Here is a 15,008-nt window from a genome sequence, read left to right on the forward strand (position 1 = left end):
TAATGATCTGGAATATTTTTACTCCTGCACTCGGCGTGGTTTCCTCCTGAGGACTCGGAGCACTGATAAGGCTGAACACAAAGGCCCTTTCAGGGCCAGCTGCCTGCCTTCCTGCCAGAGGCTGAGTTTGGAACAGCGCGGGGGGCCAGCCCTGCTCCCCGGGCCTCTGGGGAGTGCGGAGCCGCTGAGATGGTGCTCTCGAGAGCAGCAGGACACGGACCTGTGCGCCTCCTTTCCTGAGATGTGTGGCTCTTCCCATCTGTAAACAACCTCAGCCCCTTGTCTGTTCCTGAAGCAATTGCTAGACAGACATTTCTGGCCACAAACATATACTACTTTTGAAAGACGATGTCTTTATGATCCTTAAGCAGAAACAGAAAGCTTGCCCTTGCCCTCGCCTTCACCCTGGTTGGCTGTGAAATGGTCATGGACGTCGGAGGCTGCAGGGAGAGAGACTGCCTCTGAGATGGGGGGAAGGTACAGGCGCTGGCTCAGCCGCATCTCCGAGGATGGTCGGGATGTGTCGGTTCCCCACACTTTGAGGGGACATCTAAGCACCTCTGCTCCTACCTTGCACAGCAGTGCTGGGCGTGAGTGCTCCCAGACAGGGTGTGGGGCGGGCTCAGCTCCGTGGCAGGTGCTGAGCTGGGCCTGGCCGGCCACGTGGATGGGCTCCCAAAAGGCATGGAAGGAGAAAGATGGCCCCATGCCGTCCCTCCATTTGCTTTTTCACGGACTCACTGCTTTGGGAAGACGTCTGGAAGAGGCCGAGGGTTAGACGGCCGGAGGAGGCCGGGAGGTAGAGGCCTAGAGGAGGCCAAGGGTTAGATGCCTAGAGGAGGTCAAGGGTAGAGGCCTGGAGGGGGCCGTGGGATAGACGGCTGGAGGAGGCCACAGGGTAGACAACTGGAGTCCCTCTCACTTCTCAGGACATAAACAGGAGGAGGTTGTATTGGCCTCTGCTGCAAAAATGGCGTCTCCTCAGGGTGTCGTGAAATATGACATTCTGGCCCTGTGTGTGCCTCAGTTTCCCTCCTGCTGCTCAACGCAGGCACTGACCCTCCCTCCCCTTCCCAGTACCAAAGGCCTGCGCAGCCTCAGGGAAGTTCCTATGGAAACAAGCTGTGACTGTCAGCTTCTCCGGCAGAGCAGAGACCAAGCCACAGCCAGGTGTGCCCAGGAGGGTCCAAGGACACAGGCTTTTGTGGGGTAGGGACGGGGCCTCACCCCACAGATGGGCTTTATTGTAAGCAAACTTCAAAAGTTGTTTTAAAAAGGTACCAAGAAACCAGAAGACTTGGTTACACAAAGATGATTGGATTTTCATGCAGTGGGGGTGGGGGCTCCTGCTGCGCTGGGGGCTTCTGGGAGCCCCGCCACCAGCCCCTGTGCTGGAGTGAACACGCCTCTGGCCCCCAGGCTCCTGAGCTCTCCAGAGCCTGGAGGACTTGCTTCAAGAAAGGCCGGTGCCCTCAAGCGCTACCGAGTATTTTTAGTTTCTTGCTGTTTCTTTCCTAGAGGAGAGCTGGATGCTGGTCCGCCTGGCTCTGTGGAGTGGGTCCATCTGGTGGGTAATTTTCGTGGGGGCCTCGGGCGTCCCAAGGCTGGCGTGGCCGGACTCAGCTGGGCGGCTCTGGTCCTGCAAAGGTGACTCACATTTCCTCTCTCCAGCCTCCATCCGGCAGCAGCCCGGCACTGTGACAGAGAAAAGGGGACTTTGTCTGACTTGTCAGTAATTCAGGGTTTGCAACAGACACACGTTTTCTTCCTTGCAGACAGCACAAGGATAAACTTGAGTGTCGATACCTGCAACTGTTCATTTTGGGAACAGACTATGTTGGAGAAGATAAAAGAGAGGAAGAGACTGTAGGAAATTGACATCCGTTAATTCAAGATAATTGCCCCAAACTCAGCCTGTCTGAGGGGGGCCGGGCCGTGCACACACACAGGCTGCGTCGCGGCCACCTCTGTCCGCGTGCCTGGAGCCCCTGCTCCACCGGGCATGGAGGGGAGAGAACAGCATGTCCTTTCACTGCACCTCTGGGAGCCTTTTTATTCTTTAAAAACATGCAAATGGCCACTGGGGAAAGGCTAAAAATACCGCCTGTTTTGCATTTCTGCCTCCTGATGTGCACCAAGTTGTCAGAGGAAGCCTTTCTCATCACCAGGGGGCCAGCAACCAGGCCCTCGCCTGCCAGAGATGCTTCTGCTCCCCAAGTGCCGGGAGCATGAGCAGGCGGCGCACCCTGGCACCGTGTCATCATCCTCACGCCTCCTTTGCCCTGGGAGGCTGGGCCGGGGACTCCAGAGCCAGGTGCAGAGCTGGGCTCGGGTCCACGCAGACATGCGCTCTGCTGATGGGGAACCTGCTCCTCCTCACCCTGCCCTCCCCGAGAGGACGTGGTGTAGAGAGCCTCCTGAGACCTGTCCCAGGACTGAGACAGTCCGGCAGACACGGGGCCAGGATGGATTCCCGAGGACACCCCTGCCCTGGAGTCCTTCCCATCCTGGCCTGGGGTCAGAACAAGCCCTGAGCTGCATGTCCTTGGCCTCTCCAGCTCACAGAGGAACTTTGGCATTGAGTTTGGGGCCTGGCCGGGGCTTGTGGCTCCTGAGGTGCTGCTCTCGATGAAAGCCCTGGGCTGGGCATATGTGGGTCTCCTGGGACTAGGTGCTCTCCTGGCTCAGGGCCCTGGGTCTGCATCACGTGGGGCTTCTGGGGGAGGGGCTCCCCGCCACACAGTCACAGACGTTTCCTGATCCTTTCTTGCAGATGGCCACCACGTCTGGGAGGTGGAAGCAAAAACCGACCGTGACCTGTACAAGCCGGTGAGTGCCTTTGGTCCCGGGGGCCTCGGGAGACTGGTGTTCCTGTTTGTTAAAATGAAACAAATGAGAATAATGTGCAGAGTAACAGAACCGGGGGCAGGATCACCTGTGCTTGCTGAAGCACCGAGTGATGTTAGCCAAAGCGTAAGGGTCACAGCCCGGGGAAGGTTGCCCCACACGGACCCTCCACCCTTTGCTGTCCCCTTGCCATCTCCATCACCCGGCATGGAGGGGGCCTGGGAGTCAGTGCCATCCTGAGCTCCTGGACACGCCTGGGGGGTGGCCACACCTGCCTAGAAACATTCACAACACCAGCGCAGGGCTCTGCAGCATCCCCAGCTGGGACTCCTCACCCCGTCCTCCCTGAGGCTGCCTGCTGCACCAGCCTCCCCTGTGACGGTGACGCAGGCATGAGAGTGGGCCTGGGCGCAGCTCCTGGACTCACGATTGGCCACAGCATGCCAGCGGGCAGTGCGTGTGTGTGGGGTCGTGGCAGAAACGTGGCCAGGTCATGCTTCTGCTGTCACCAGGGCGTTTGCAGACCCCCCCCGCCCCCGGTCACCTGCCACAGCTTCCAGGTACCACTTGCACACAGTGGGTGCCTGAGAATAATGCCCCTTCTTGATCGGTCAGTCGTGGAGGCAACCTTTAGTCTGGACGGCCGTAGATGTTCCTGCGTCTCCCGACAGTGTCGGCTGCTACGTGTCCCCCATCCCTGTGCTCGTGAGCTGCGTGTTCACGTTTAAAGTGGTGTCTTTTGATCTGCTCTCAGGCTGTCACATGTAGACCATGGATTGTGGTGTTTTGTTTTGTTATGTTTTTGTTTTTTGGAGATGGAGTTTTGCTCCTGTTGCTCAGGCTGGAGTGCAGTGACACAATCTCTGCTCACTGCAGCCTCCGCCTCCCAGGTTCCATCATCGATTCTTCTGCCTCAGCCTCCTGAGGGGCTGGGATGACAGGATGATGTCACCACACCCAGCTAATTTGTACTTTTAGTAGGGAAGGGGTTTCTTCACGTTGGTTGGCCTGCTCTTGAATTCCTGACCTCAGGTGATCCGCAGGTGCTGGAGGGACAGACCTGAGCCACCGCGCAGGGCCTGGTGTTATTGATACAGTTGCATCGAATCCTACATGGAATTTTCTGAGTGTTCTATTTAGTCCTATAAACGTCGTGGAAATCTTTAGGCCAACCGACATAAGATACCGCATGGCCCCCAAGGGGGTTTTGAAGACATTCAGGGCCTCCAGAGCTCAGCAGCGTTTGCCCCGGGGTGGGGCCAGTGAAGTCTCGTGCAGACACTCAGCACGTGCAGGTGGAAGCCAAGCCATTGGGAAACCTTGGGGGAGCCAATCTCGGATGGCTGGAGGCAGGTGGACAGGACACTGGGGAGGGGTGTCCAGGTTGTCTCTTGGTGGGAGGGGTCTCTATGGAGAGCAGTGCTGGCACCTTCACTCCCTGTCCCGAGAGGCGACTCTGTCAGAGAGCAGCGCCTTCCACCCTGCGGCCACTCCAGCGCCCTTCCTCAAGGACTCTTCCCTTCCCAGAACCCTTTCCTCGTGGTTTCAGATGGAAGAGCCTCCTCCCTGGCCCTGGGCGAAGCCGGCATTCCCCGGTGAGCTCGCCTGCACCTCGGTTGTGCCCAGGCCTCCCCTGAAGCTTCTGGTGCTCATGGGGCTCCAGTTCAAGCCTGTTCCTTTTCTTGCCTTCACCTGAGAAGCCCCTTGGGGAAAGCTGGAGGCCCCGGGCAGGCCGACGCTCAGATGAAGGAGTTCTGGTCTACACACCCATTGCCCGCAGAGCTGCGGGGTGGGTCCTGGGAATGGCCACCCACAGGCAGAGGCAGCCTGAGCCGCTGCACTGTCCTCTCCTTCTGTGGCCTGTTCTGTGTCCATAAGGTCCACGACGGCCCGCTGGCCGGGCATTTGCTGCTGCCTGGGCTTGCGGTGGGCAGTGCCCAGGGGGCTGGCAGCCTCTGTTCATAGGGTCAGTGCCCGGTCTCCCCACCCGCCATGTCTGTGGATTCGTCCTCTCCCTACCGGCCTGCTCTCGTTCTGCTGTGTGTCAGTGCTGGGCACTGACACCTGGGCTCTCCAACCCCTCTGCCTGTGGGCAGTGTGGGCCTCGTGCCGCCCAGCCTCCCTGGCTCTGGGTCTGTCAGGGTCTCCACAGGCTTTACCAGCCCCGCACATGCATGCGGGACGCAGGACGCTGGACGCAGGAGCTGCGCTGCCCGGCCCACCCTGGGCAGAGCAGCCAGGAGGAGCCATGAGCCTTTCCACATTGCAAACAGTTCCAGCCAAGCCAATATCCACATTCTCTGTGATTTTCTTACTTTTGACACTGGCATGTTTTGAAGGATGCTAAAGAGCTGTATGTTTTAAAAACAGACTTCAGAGCACATGTGAAAAGTTATGTACTTGAAGTTCACTGTTTATTCTTTTTAGACAGTCTCACTCTGTCACCCAGATTGAAGTAGCCTTCGCCTCCCGAGTTCAAGCGATTCTTGTGCCTCAGCCACCCGAGTGGCTGGGACTACAGGCGCCCACCACTGCTCCCGGCTCATTTTTTTGTATTTTTAGTAGAGACAGGGTTTTGCCATGTTGTCCGGGCTGGTCTTAAACTCCTGATCTCAGGTCATCCGCTCGCCTCAGCCTCCCAAAGTGCTGGGATTACAGGCATGAGCCATCGCGTCTGGCCTGTTTCATTTTTAATCTCTTAAATGAAGTTTCCTTTAGTAAATTTTTTTTCTCACCATAAAGGAAATTCATAGTCATCATGGACATTTGGACGATATAAAAAACAAAACATGTCATCTCACCACTTAGATATAACCCTGCGGGCACCGCGCATGCTTCCTGCCCATGTGCCGCTGTATGCGTAGATGTTTACGTGCCCACACACATTGCATACATTCAATTGTGCGTGCGTGCGTGTGTATATGTATATTTATTTTTGAGAGAGGGTCTGGCTCTGCCGTCCGAGCTGGAATACGGTGGCTTGATCACTGCTCACTGCAGCCTCGACCTTCTGGGCTCAAGCAATCCTCATGCCTCAGCCTCCCCAGTAGCTGGGAGCACAGGTGTTCCTTACCCTGCCCAGCTAATTTTTAAATTTTTTGTGGAGATGGGGACGTGCGTGTTCCCCGGGCTGGCCTTAAACTCCTGGGCTCAAGCTGTCCTCCTGCCTTGGCCTCCCAAAGTGCTGGGATTACAGGCGTGAGCCACTGGGCCCGGCCTGTGTGTGTGCTTTAAACAAAATGGGAGGTGCAGTGTAGATGGTGTTTGAACTTTCTGTAGCTGACTGATGAGCTTAATCCCAGCAGTGGAGTTTTAAGGCAGGTCTCATGGGTGCAGGTGCCGTTTGGAGCCCGCGGTTTTTCCGGTGTGGACCAGTTTCCCTCTCCTGTCCGCTTCTTCAGTGCTGCTGCTCTGTGGCACCCTCTGTGTAATTAAGGGACAGTGCTCCCAGGGAGCTCGTACTTTTGTCAGGTAGGACCCAGCAAAACTGGTACGAAACGTCCAGCCTGCCCCATGGAGTCCCGCCTCCACCTGCCCCACAGGGTCACTGCCCCCCCATCCAGCCTGCCCCACCTGGCCCCCTCCTACACCCATCTCAGCGGGGTCTCTGCCTCCACCTGTCCAGCTTGCCCCACAGGGTCTCCCCTCCACCCATCTCAACGGGGTCTCTGCCTCCACCGTTCAGCTTGCCCCACAGGGTCTCCCCTCCACCCATCTCAGCGGGGTCTCTGCCTCCACCATTCAGCTTGCCCCACAGGGTCCCCCCTCCACCCATCTCAGCAGGGTCCCTGCCTCCACCGTCCAGCTTTCCCCACAGGGTCCCCACCTCCACCCATCTCAGCGGGGTCCCTGCCTCCACCGTCCAGCTTGCCCCACAGGGTCCCCACCTCCACTCATCTCAGCGGGGTCTCTGCCTCCACCGTCCAGCTTGCCCCACAGGGTCCCCCCTCCACCCATCTCAGCGGGGTCCCTGCCTCCACCGTCCAGCTTGCCCCACAGGGTCCCCACTTCCACCCATCTCAGCGGGGTCTCTCCCTCCACCGTCCAGCTTGCCTCACAGGGTCTCCCCTGCACCCATCTCAGCGGGGTCTCAGCCTCCACCGTCCAGCTTGCCCCACAGGGTCTCCCCTCCACCCATCTCAGCGGGGTCTCTGCCTCCACCTGTCTAGCTTGCCCCACAGGGTCCCCACTTCCACCCATCTCAGCGGGGTCTCTGCCTCCACCGTTCAGCTTGCCCCACAGGGTCCCCCTCCACCCATCTCAGCGGGGTCTCTGCCTCCACCTGTCCAGCTTGCCCCACAGGGTCTCCCCTCCACCCATCTCAGCAGGGTCTCTGCCTCCACCTGTCCAGCTTGCCCCACAGGGTCCCCCTCCACCCATCTCAGCGGGGTCTCTGCCTCCACCTGTCCAGCATGCCCCACAGGGTCCCCCCTCCACCCATCTCAGCAGGGTCTCTGCCTCCACCTGTCCAGCATGCCCCACAGGGTCCCCCCTCCACCCATCTCAGCAGGGTCTCTGCCTCCACCTGTCCAGCATGCCCCACAGGGTCCCCCCTCCACCCATCTCAGCCTGCCCCACAGTCCGCCTCTGCCCGCTCGCTGCTGCCTGAGAATGCCTCCCATCCCATTTTTATTTCAGTCTCTGCTTCCTTTGTCTCTTCCCTTAGCTGTTTCTGTTCTAAAGACCCTCCTGCTGTAGCTGCTGACTCCAGAGCAGACAGTCCCGGGAGAAGCGTCTCTTTATCCCCCGATAGGAATGCCGAGACTGGCTCCAGACAGCTGGGGCTTCCGGGGTCAGCCCAGGAGATGGCCAGGCCGGGGAAGCCAGACCCACAGTGCTTGGGGGGCAGCCCTGGGGCAGCCCAGGCCCCGCCAGCGTTGAAGGGCTCGGGGCCTCCTGCGGCAGCTTCAGCTCTCCTGGGGCAGCTCTGATGAGGGGCAGAGGCAGGAGGACGCCCATGTGCTGTGGCTTTTTCCCAATGAACTAGAGTTAATTAAACAGACCTGCTGCCGGGAAGAAGGGTAGTCCTGGGGGACGGGCCCAGGAGTCACAGGCAGGCTTGGCCCCCCTGCAAGGGCGTCTGGGCCTCAGCTGTCTCATTATCTGTAAATGGAAGAACTTGGACCTGAAGTTATTTTCAGTTTTCTGTCTGACATTCCAAGATTTTGTTGTTAATATGATTCAATCAATTTGGTTATTAAGCTGGGTGCTGAGCTGTAATTAATTATTTTAACAAAAGAAGTAACACAATGGATTTTCTTCTGCTTATTAAACTAAATCGTACGGTTAAAAAATTAACTATAGATGTGACTCCCCAAGGCTCTCCCCAGAGGCCAAGTGCAGCCCTTGGCAGGAATGCCTTCCCCTCCCTGTCGTTTAGAGTCCTTATGGCCCTGTGTAATGCTGCCAGACCCGTGTCCCAGCCCCTGAGCTCTGCAAAGAGTCCACACCCCCCATGCCACACACTCCCATGGCACACCCCCATGCCACACCCCCATGCCACACACTCCCATGGCACACCCCCATGCCATATACTCCCATGGCACACCCCCCATGCCACATACTCCCCGTGGCACACACCCCATGCCACACACCCCCATGGCTTATGTTTCATGTGTATTCTTGAAAGAGCCTGGGTTTTGTAAACACGCTGCTGACTTTTATATAAAAAGATGAACAGGTGCCGGCGGCCACCACACGCCACCCTCTTCCATCTGTGCCTCCATGCCTTGGCTCCTCGCACCCCAGGGTCTGTGGGTTCAGGGCCCACCACCTCTTCCTCAGTTGGAGTGAATTTGGGTCTGACCGAGGGCTTCAGCCATTGTCAGATGTGACAAACCGGCCCTTCCTGGAGACTACGTCTCCAGGAAGCCCTGTTCCTCGGGGCTCCACCACAGTTACCTAGGCAGGTGCTGGGCCATCGAGGCACGTCCATCACACCGCGGCAGGCAGCGGGGCCTCAGATGGTTTTCTGAAGATCACCAACCCTTCAGGGTTGGACAAGCAGAAGCCTTTTGCATCCCTGCCAGGCCCCTTGCCCAGGTAGCCCCAGGCAGCCTCCACCCTCAGGCACACGGTCCCGATTCTGTTCACAGCTTCTGTTTTCTGGGCTTCTTTCCCCACGTTGACAAGATTTCCATCTCGCTGTTGATCTTGTCAGTGTAGGAAGAGTCCGATCCGCTGCTCTGAGGAAGCCTCTCGACTCCCAAGGTGTGCCAAAAGTCAAGGGCAGCCTCTTCCCTAGGAGACGCATGCCCACACGCACATGCAGGCACCACAGAGTCCAGGGCTGTCGGCAGCTGCTTCTGCACCATCCAGGTGGCTGGTCTGGAGTTAACCATCATAGTAGCCCTGTGCTGCTGTGGAAACATGGGGGAGCTGTGTGGCTCTGTGGAAACACGGGGGAGCTGTGTGGCTCTGTGGAAACACGGGGGAGTTGTGTGGCTCTGTGGAAACACAAGAGAGCTGTGTGGCCTGCGTGGAAACACGGAGCTGTGTGGCCTCCATGGAAACACAAGGGAGCTGTGTGGCCTGCGTGGAAACACAGGGGAGCTGTGTGGCCTCTGTGGAAACATGTTGGAGCTGTGTGGCCTCCGTGGAAACATGTTGGAGCTGTGTGGCCTCCGTGGAAACACAAGGGAGCTGTGTGGCCTGCGTGGAAACACGGGGGAGCTGTGTGGCCTGCGTGAAAACACAAGGGAACTGTGTGGCCTCCGTGGAAATGAGGGGGAGCTGTGTGGCCTCCGTGGCAGGGCAGCCCTTGCTTGCCCTGTGCTAACTGTCTGCTTCCTGTGTGCTGTTTCCCTACTAGAATTCTCTGGTGGTTGAGATCCCGCCTTTTCGGAATCAGAGGATAACCAGCCCCGTTCACGTCAGTTTCTATGTCTGCAACGGGAAGAGAAAGCGAAGCCAGTACCAACGCTTCACCTACCTTCCTGCCAACGGTAACGCCGTCTTTCTAACCTTAAGCAGTGAAAATGAGCATGTGGGATGCTTTTTCTAGAGACACAGAAGCAGGTGACTTGGCCGTAAAGCAGCGGGCGTGTTGCACGTGTAACTGTGTGATGTCCCATTAGTGAGACTGAGTCATCGATTGTCTTCAAAGGAAAGGACAAGGAAAGCTTCGGCTGCATTTTCCTTGGTCCCTGTTGCGGGGAGTGGGGGGCAGTGTTGCACTCAGTCACGGTTATTGTGCTTCTTGGCTAATGTATAACAGCCAAGGGGAGAACACGGCTCTTCTGCTCTCAGAACCCAGGAGGTCCTGGTGTGTAGTCGTGTACTGAAGCTGTTTCAGGTGAAAGGCAAATGTTCATAGCTATTTTGCAGGCGCCTTTAGGAATAAACCTTGCTTTTCAGCCTGTGGTCCTGATGTGGTCTTTAAGGTGAGCAAGCTTTGTGCTGGGCGGATGTCCCCAAGACACTTCTTCAGGGGAAGTTTCATCTCCTGGGACCATGGGCATCCAGGCGGTGCACTTCCTCCTCAACCCACCTGCCCCTTACCCATGATGGGAATGGTTCCTTTTCACTAAAAAAAATAAAAAATCAGCTTACCTTTCTAACCTTTAGGGTGTTTTCTTAGAGGAAATACCATTGAGTGTGTGCTTTGAGTCCCCGAACCAGTAGCAGCGTCCTTTGTGGGTTCAGGCCACGCCTCCCAGCTTGGAGAGGACGGAGTTAGCTTTCATCCTGAGTTTTACTGTGTTTTGGGTAAGCTTAGCTAATGTCAACAGTCTTTTTATATTGCTTTTCTCTAAAAACTCCAGAGATTCCTATCATCTAAGAGGGAAACCACATGCTGGGAGCTAATTACAGAAACAGCCACATTCTCTGAGTGAAATCAGGGTGTTTCCAAAGGTTTCTGTTTTCTCTGAATGTAAACCCTAAACCCGGCATTTGTAATACACCAGATCCTAGGAAAGCCCACGAATCCCATCCCCAGGTTAACCGAAACTGCCACTGCCGGCGCTCCCTGTTTCCTCAGGCAAGCTCTAGAAATACCTTTCAAGGTGTGGATACTGGGGTTTCGCGGTAAAGTCCCTGTACCCCGAGAGCATCTGTGAGACAGAGCTATAGGGGTGACGGGCAGCCCCAGCCCCGCCCAGATGGGGAAGGGCCTCATACTCTGTGACCCGTGGGATTTACATTGTCTGTGCCACCCACACCTGTTCTTGGAACAAGGTACAATGTATCTTATAGAAGAAAATACTGTATCTTTTTTTGAAAATATAATGATTGTCTTCTAATTAAACTTCAAGCATGATTGACCAGAAATTGAATGTCTTAAAGAAAACCTGGGCCTCATAAAGAAGGTTGCTTTGCAGAGCAGTGCATTAATTTTTTTCTTATGTGCTGGGCACGTGGCAGCCCCACCATGGGTTTGCGTGGCACTGAGTTTAGCACACATCATGCGTCTCAGAGGTAGAAGGGGTCTGTGCTGGGAGCCTGCCAGCCCTTCGCAGGCAGGAGTGGAAGCCCCCATGACCGTGCTGCAGCATGAAGTTGGTGAGGCTGACCTGCTCCTGCCCTCCCTGCCCACACCCCACCCAGCAGCCGGCCCTCCAGTCCTACCAGCCACGTTCCTGCCTCGGCCGGCCCCAGCACCCCTCTCAGCTCCGTGCCCGGCGTGGACGTCTCTCCTGGACCCCCAGCCCGGTACCCAGCAGCACCCTCCACCCCCAGCTGCCTCAGCATGGCCCATCGAAGGCCAGGTTCCCCAGGCCCACCCCAGGCACCAGCCTTCACCCATCCTCTCTCTCGATGACTCCCTCATCTCTCCTTTCCCGGAGGAGCGCCACAGCCTCCAAGGTGACCCTCCAGGTCCCCACGAGCACACGGACTGGCCCCACCAGCCCACAGGGGCTCCCGGCTCCCTGTCACCCCCCTGCTTCTGGGGGCTGTGACTGAATCCCGCTCCACAGACTGTGATTCCCTCAGGCAGAACCCCGGGCTGCCGCCTGCTGGGGAGAACTGCCTGGCGTGGACCCCATGCCTGCCTTGAGGCCACTGTCAGTCAGTGTGCCTTTTAAATAAATAAACAAATGAGTGGAAACCAGCACCCAGGCATCCATGTCCGTCCGCATCCCGCTGCACTTCCTGCCCTGCAACCCTGGCTGTGTCTGAGATGCCAAGGCCACACCAGGGCCTGCGTCCTCGGTGCTCATGCGTCTGTGTCTCAGGGTCCGGCTCAGACGGCTTCTGCCATGTGGTCTGAGAGATGGTTGGCAGCTCTCCTTTCACAAGCCCTGGAGGTGTAGACAGGACGTGTCGGGTGGGTGCAGAGCAGCCAGCTGGTCAGCAGGCACCGGCCTGACTCGAAGTTGCTCCTGGTTTGCTTTTTCCCTTCTCTACATGTCGCCGTGGGGTCCTTCTCCACTGTGCTGAGCTCCAGGCCTGAGTTCCCCAGGGTCATGGCAGCCAGGGCCAGGCTCTTAGGGGCATGAAGTGTGCTGTGGAAATGTACAAGTGAACAGAAATGAACCACATAACCTCCAGCTGTGGGATTCATTTCGCATACAGTTCGTAGAATCAAGTCTCATTTGAGGTTTTCCTTCAGAATTGCTGTCCCCACAGGCAGGCCCTGCCAAGGGCTCCAGGGTGTTTGGAATCCAAGTGCCCAAGGGGGGCAGTGATTGTGGGGGACAGGGGCACGCCTCGGCTGCCAGCCACTGGCACTACTCATCTCAGCCCCGAAGGTGTCCTCAGATGATCTGGCAGAAGATGAGCCCAGAGGCAGCCCCTGTCCCCGAGCCCCTCTCCATCCTCACGAGGCCTCGTCCTCGTCTCTCCTCTCAAGTCAGCACGTTGCCGGGGTCAGCCTCTGGGAATCATCGTCTGAGTGCAGAGGGCTGATGGTCTCTGATGGGGCCCAGAGGGTCAGGTTGGTTCCCTTCACCTCCTCAGGGGACAAGCGTTCATGGGGAAAGGTTCGCATCCGAACGTTTGAGCAGGAGCGGCAGAGCCCTCTGGGAGCCCTGCAGGCTGCCCCTCCTGGCACTGCGGCAGGAAAGTAAACGTGGCACACAGTGGGAGTCTCAGACACGTGTGCCACGCAGAGGGCTCCCGGGAGCAGCTGGCTTGTCACTGCATCTGTTTAACTGCGCCTGAATTTAATCTTCCGGAGGTGCATCACGACAGCCGAGGGGTGCCGGGTGCCAGGAGCGTTGAGAGGTTATTTCAACGCGTCAGCGTTAACGCCTGGAGCGGGGGGACCCTGCCCAGGCCTGGTTAGAAGGCAGCGTCCGCGCGGCCTGGAGCGTGCCTGAGGGGCTACGCGTGTGTCCCCAGATACGAGCAGGCAGGGCTGGGAATCTGCCCGTGGTAGGCCATGGGCACTTTGGAAAAAGAAAACCAAGTTACAAACTCAGAATGAGCTACCAACGTCAGTGTCTGCAGGAGAAAGTAAAACATGGCAGATCACTGGGGCTTGGAGAGAGACTCCTGTCTATTCATCTGACATCATTTTTGCTAGTTTCCTGGAAATGCTTCCAGGGCCTTTGCACTGCGCCCCCCGTTGAGCTCTTCCCCAGCTGTGCCGAGGAGAAGCTGCTCCTGGCCCCAGCTCCCCATGGGAGCACACACAGCCCTGCCTCTGTTGGGATCCCTTTAATGGCCAGAGCCTCCTTCCTCAGGGGACATGTGGCCCAGCTGAGGGTCCTCTGGTGACAGGGAGTGGCTGCTATGATCAAACCCTCTGTCACCCAAAATTGGGAGCAGCTCTGACCACAGAATGTGACGTCCAGGGTGCGAAGTCATCAGGGTAGATCTGCCTCGGGATCTGGGGGTCCCTTGCTGGGGGTGGGCTCCAAGCCCAGACAGGAGCCAGCTGAAGACTCAAACGCCACGAAGAGGGGTGGACGCCCTTCCCTCCCCGGCTCCTCCCCAGCCCTCCACTGGCCCTGCCACGGCGACCTGGGCCTGAGTCTGTTTCTTCTCAAGGGTAGAAGGGGACTAGATCCCATTACTTTCCTGTTTGCAGTGGATTATTAAATGGAGAAGTGACCGTGGCATCGGAGAGGTGTCGGTACAGAGGCTCCAGTGGTACAGAGGGAGCCGGGGTCCTGTGGCCTTGGGTCCACACCAGCAATCGTCATAAAAAGAGCTGCTTGGGCATGAGCGGGGGCGGGGGCAGCTGTGAAACGGAGGTCCTGTGCACAGAGCCCACCACCCATGGTCGACGGCTGGGAGCTTGTCTCTGCCTGCATGTCCCAGGCAGCAGACCTGGTCTGTTGGGGAGCCCCCTCCAGATAGCACTCCCCAGGCCTCCAGTAAGCTCAGCTGGGGTTGTGTGGGCCAAGGGCTCTAGAACCCTGTCAAGGATCCACTCAGTTGCAGACGGAGCCACAGACAGGCGGCCATGGGCCACCCGCCCTCCACGCCCTCCTCCTCAGCTGGTGGCCTCCCTTTCTTAGGAGCTTTCCATTCTGCCTTTTCCCTGGATTTTCAGGCTCACGCTATCCAAGTCCACTGCACATAAAGCTCAAGCCCGAGACAGTGACCTTCGTGAGGTCTCTGAGATGCTCAGCGGCCCCAGATCGCCCTTTTGCTGCCACTGGCCAAAAGCACAGCTGGGGTAGCTGTGAACACCCGTGGCCTCTTCCCTCCCCTCCCCTCCCCTCCCCCCTGCACACTTGGAGACACCCTGGGGCTGGGCCTGAGCTTGGCTGTCACTGCAAAGTGAACCTGCCCGCCTCAGACACCCACCCTGCCATGGCTCCCACGTTCCATCATCTTAGAGATAAGGAGGTGGGGCCCTGAGCACCTGTCGAGCCCCTGGTGTGGTGGCAGCGGGGGTGGGGGGCGTCTCGCCAGCATCTTTCCAGGACTGCCGGGCTGTGCCTCCGGTCTCTCCCCACCCTGTCCTGTTCTCTGAAATAGTTGCTCATATTCCCATCCCGGCACCTTGGCAGCTGCTCCCAGCTCCTGACACATCAGGCCAGTTCTGGCCTCGCAGTGCCCTGGTTTTCAGCCTCGAGAGACTCCGGGTGCCAGCCAGACTGCGTGCGCTTTGATGCACCAGGGCCTGGTCACAGGTTCTCAAAACAGATTCTCCTGGTAGCCCTTGTGCACCCTCCAAGGGCCTGAAACGCAGCCCCGTGCTCCCTGCCCTGCCCCGCCCTGCACAGGAACCAGGGCGGCCTCCCCTTTCTGCAGCGCATGGGGGT

At 57.9% G+C, this 15,008-nt stretch overlaps 1 protein-coding gene across 6 annotated transcripts in view; it reads left to right on the top strand.

Moving 5' to 3' along the window:
- NFATC1 (nuclear factor of activated T cells 1) overlaps nucleotides 1-15,008 on the top strand; it is a 132,408-nt gene that overhangs the window by 68,829 nt on the left and 48,571 nt on the right. For all 6 annotated transcript variants that reach the window (XM_035271395.3, XM_017963563.5, XM_035271396.3 and 3 more), the window contains exons 7-8: nucleotides 2,774-2,829; nucleotides 9,659-9,791. In XM_035271395.3, coding sequence (XP_035127286.3) covers nucleotides 2,774-2,829; nucleotides 9,659-9,791 — 189 coding nt within the window. The remainder of the gene's footprint in view (nucleotides 1-2,773; nucleotides 2,830-9,658; nucleotides 9,792-15,008) is intronic.

This window comes from Callithrix jacchus, chromosome 13, assembly GCF_049354715.1.
Source record: "Callithrix jacchus isolate 240 chromosome 13, calJac240_pri, whole genome shotgun sequence".
Taxonomy (NCBI): Eukaryota; Metazoa; Chordata; class Mammalia; order Primates; family Cebidae; genus Callithrix; species Callithrix jacchus.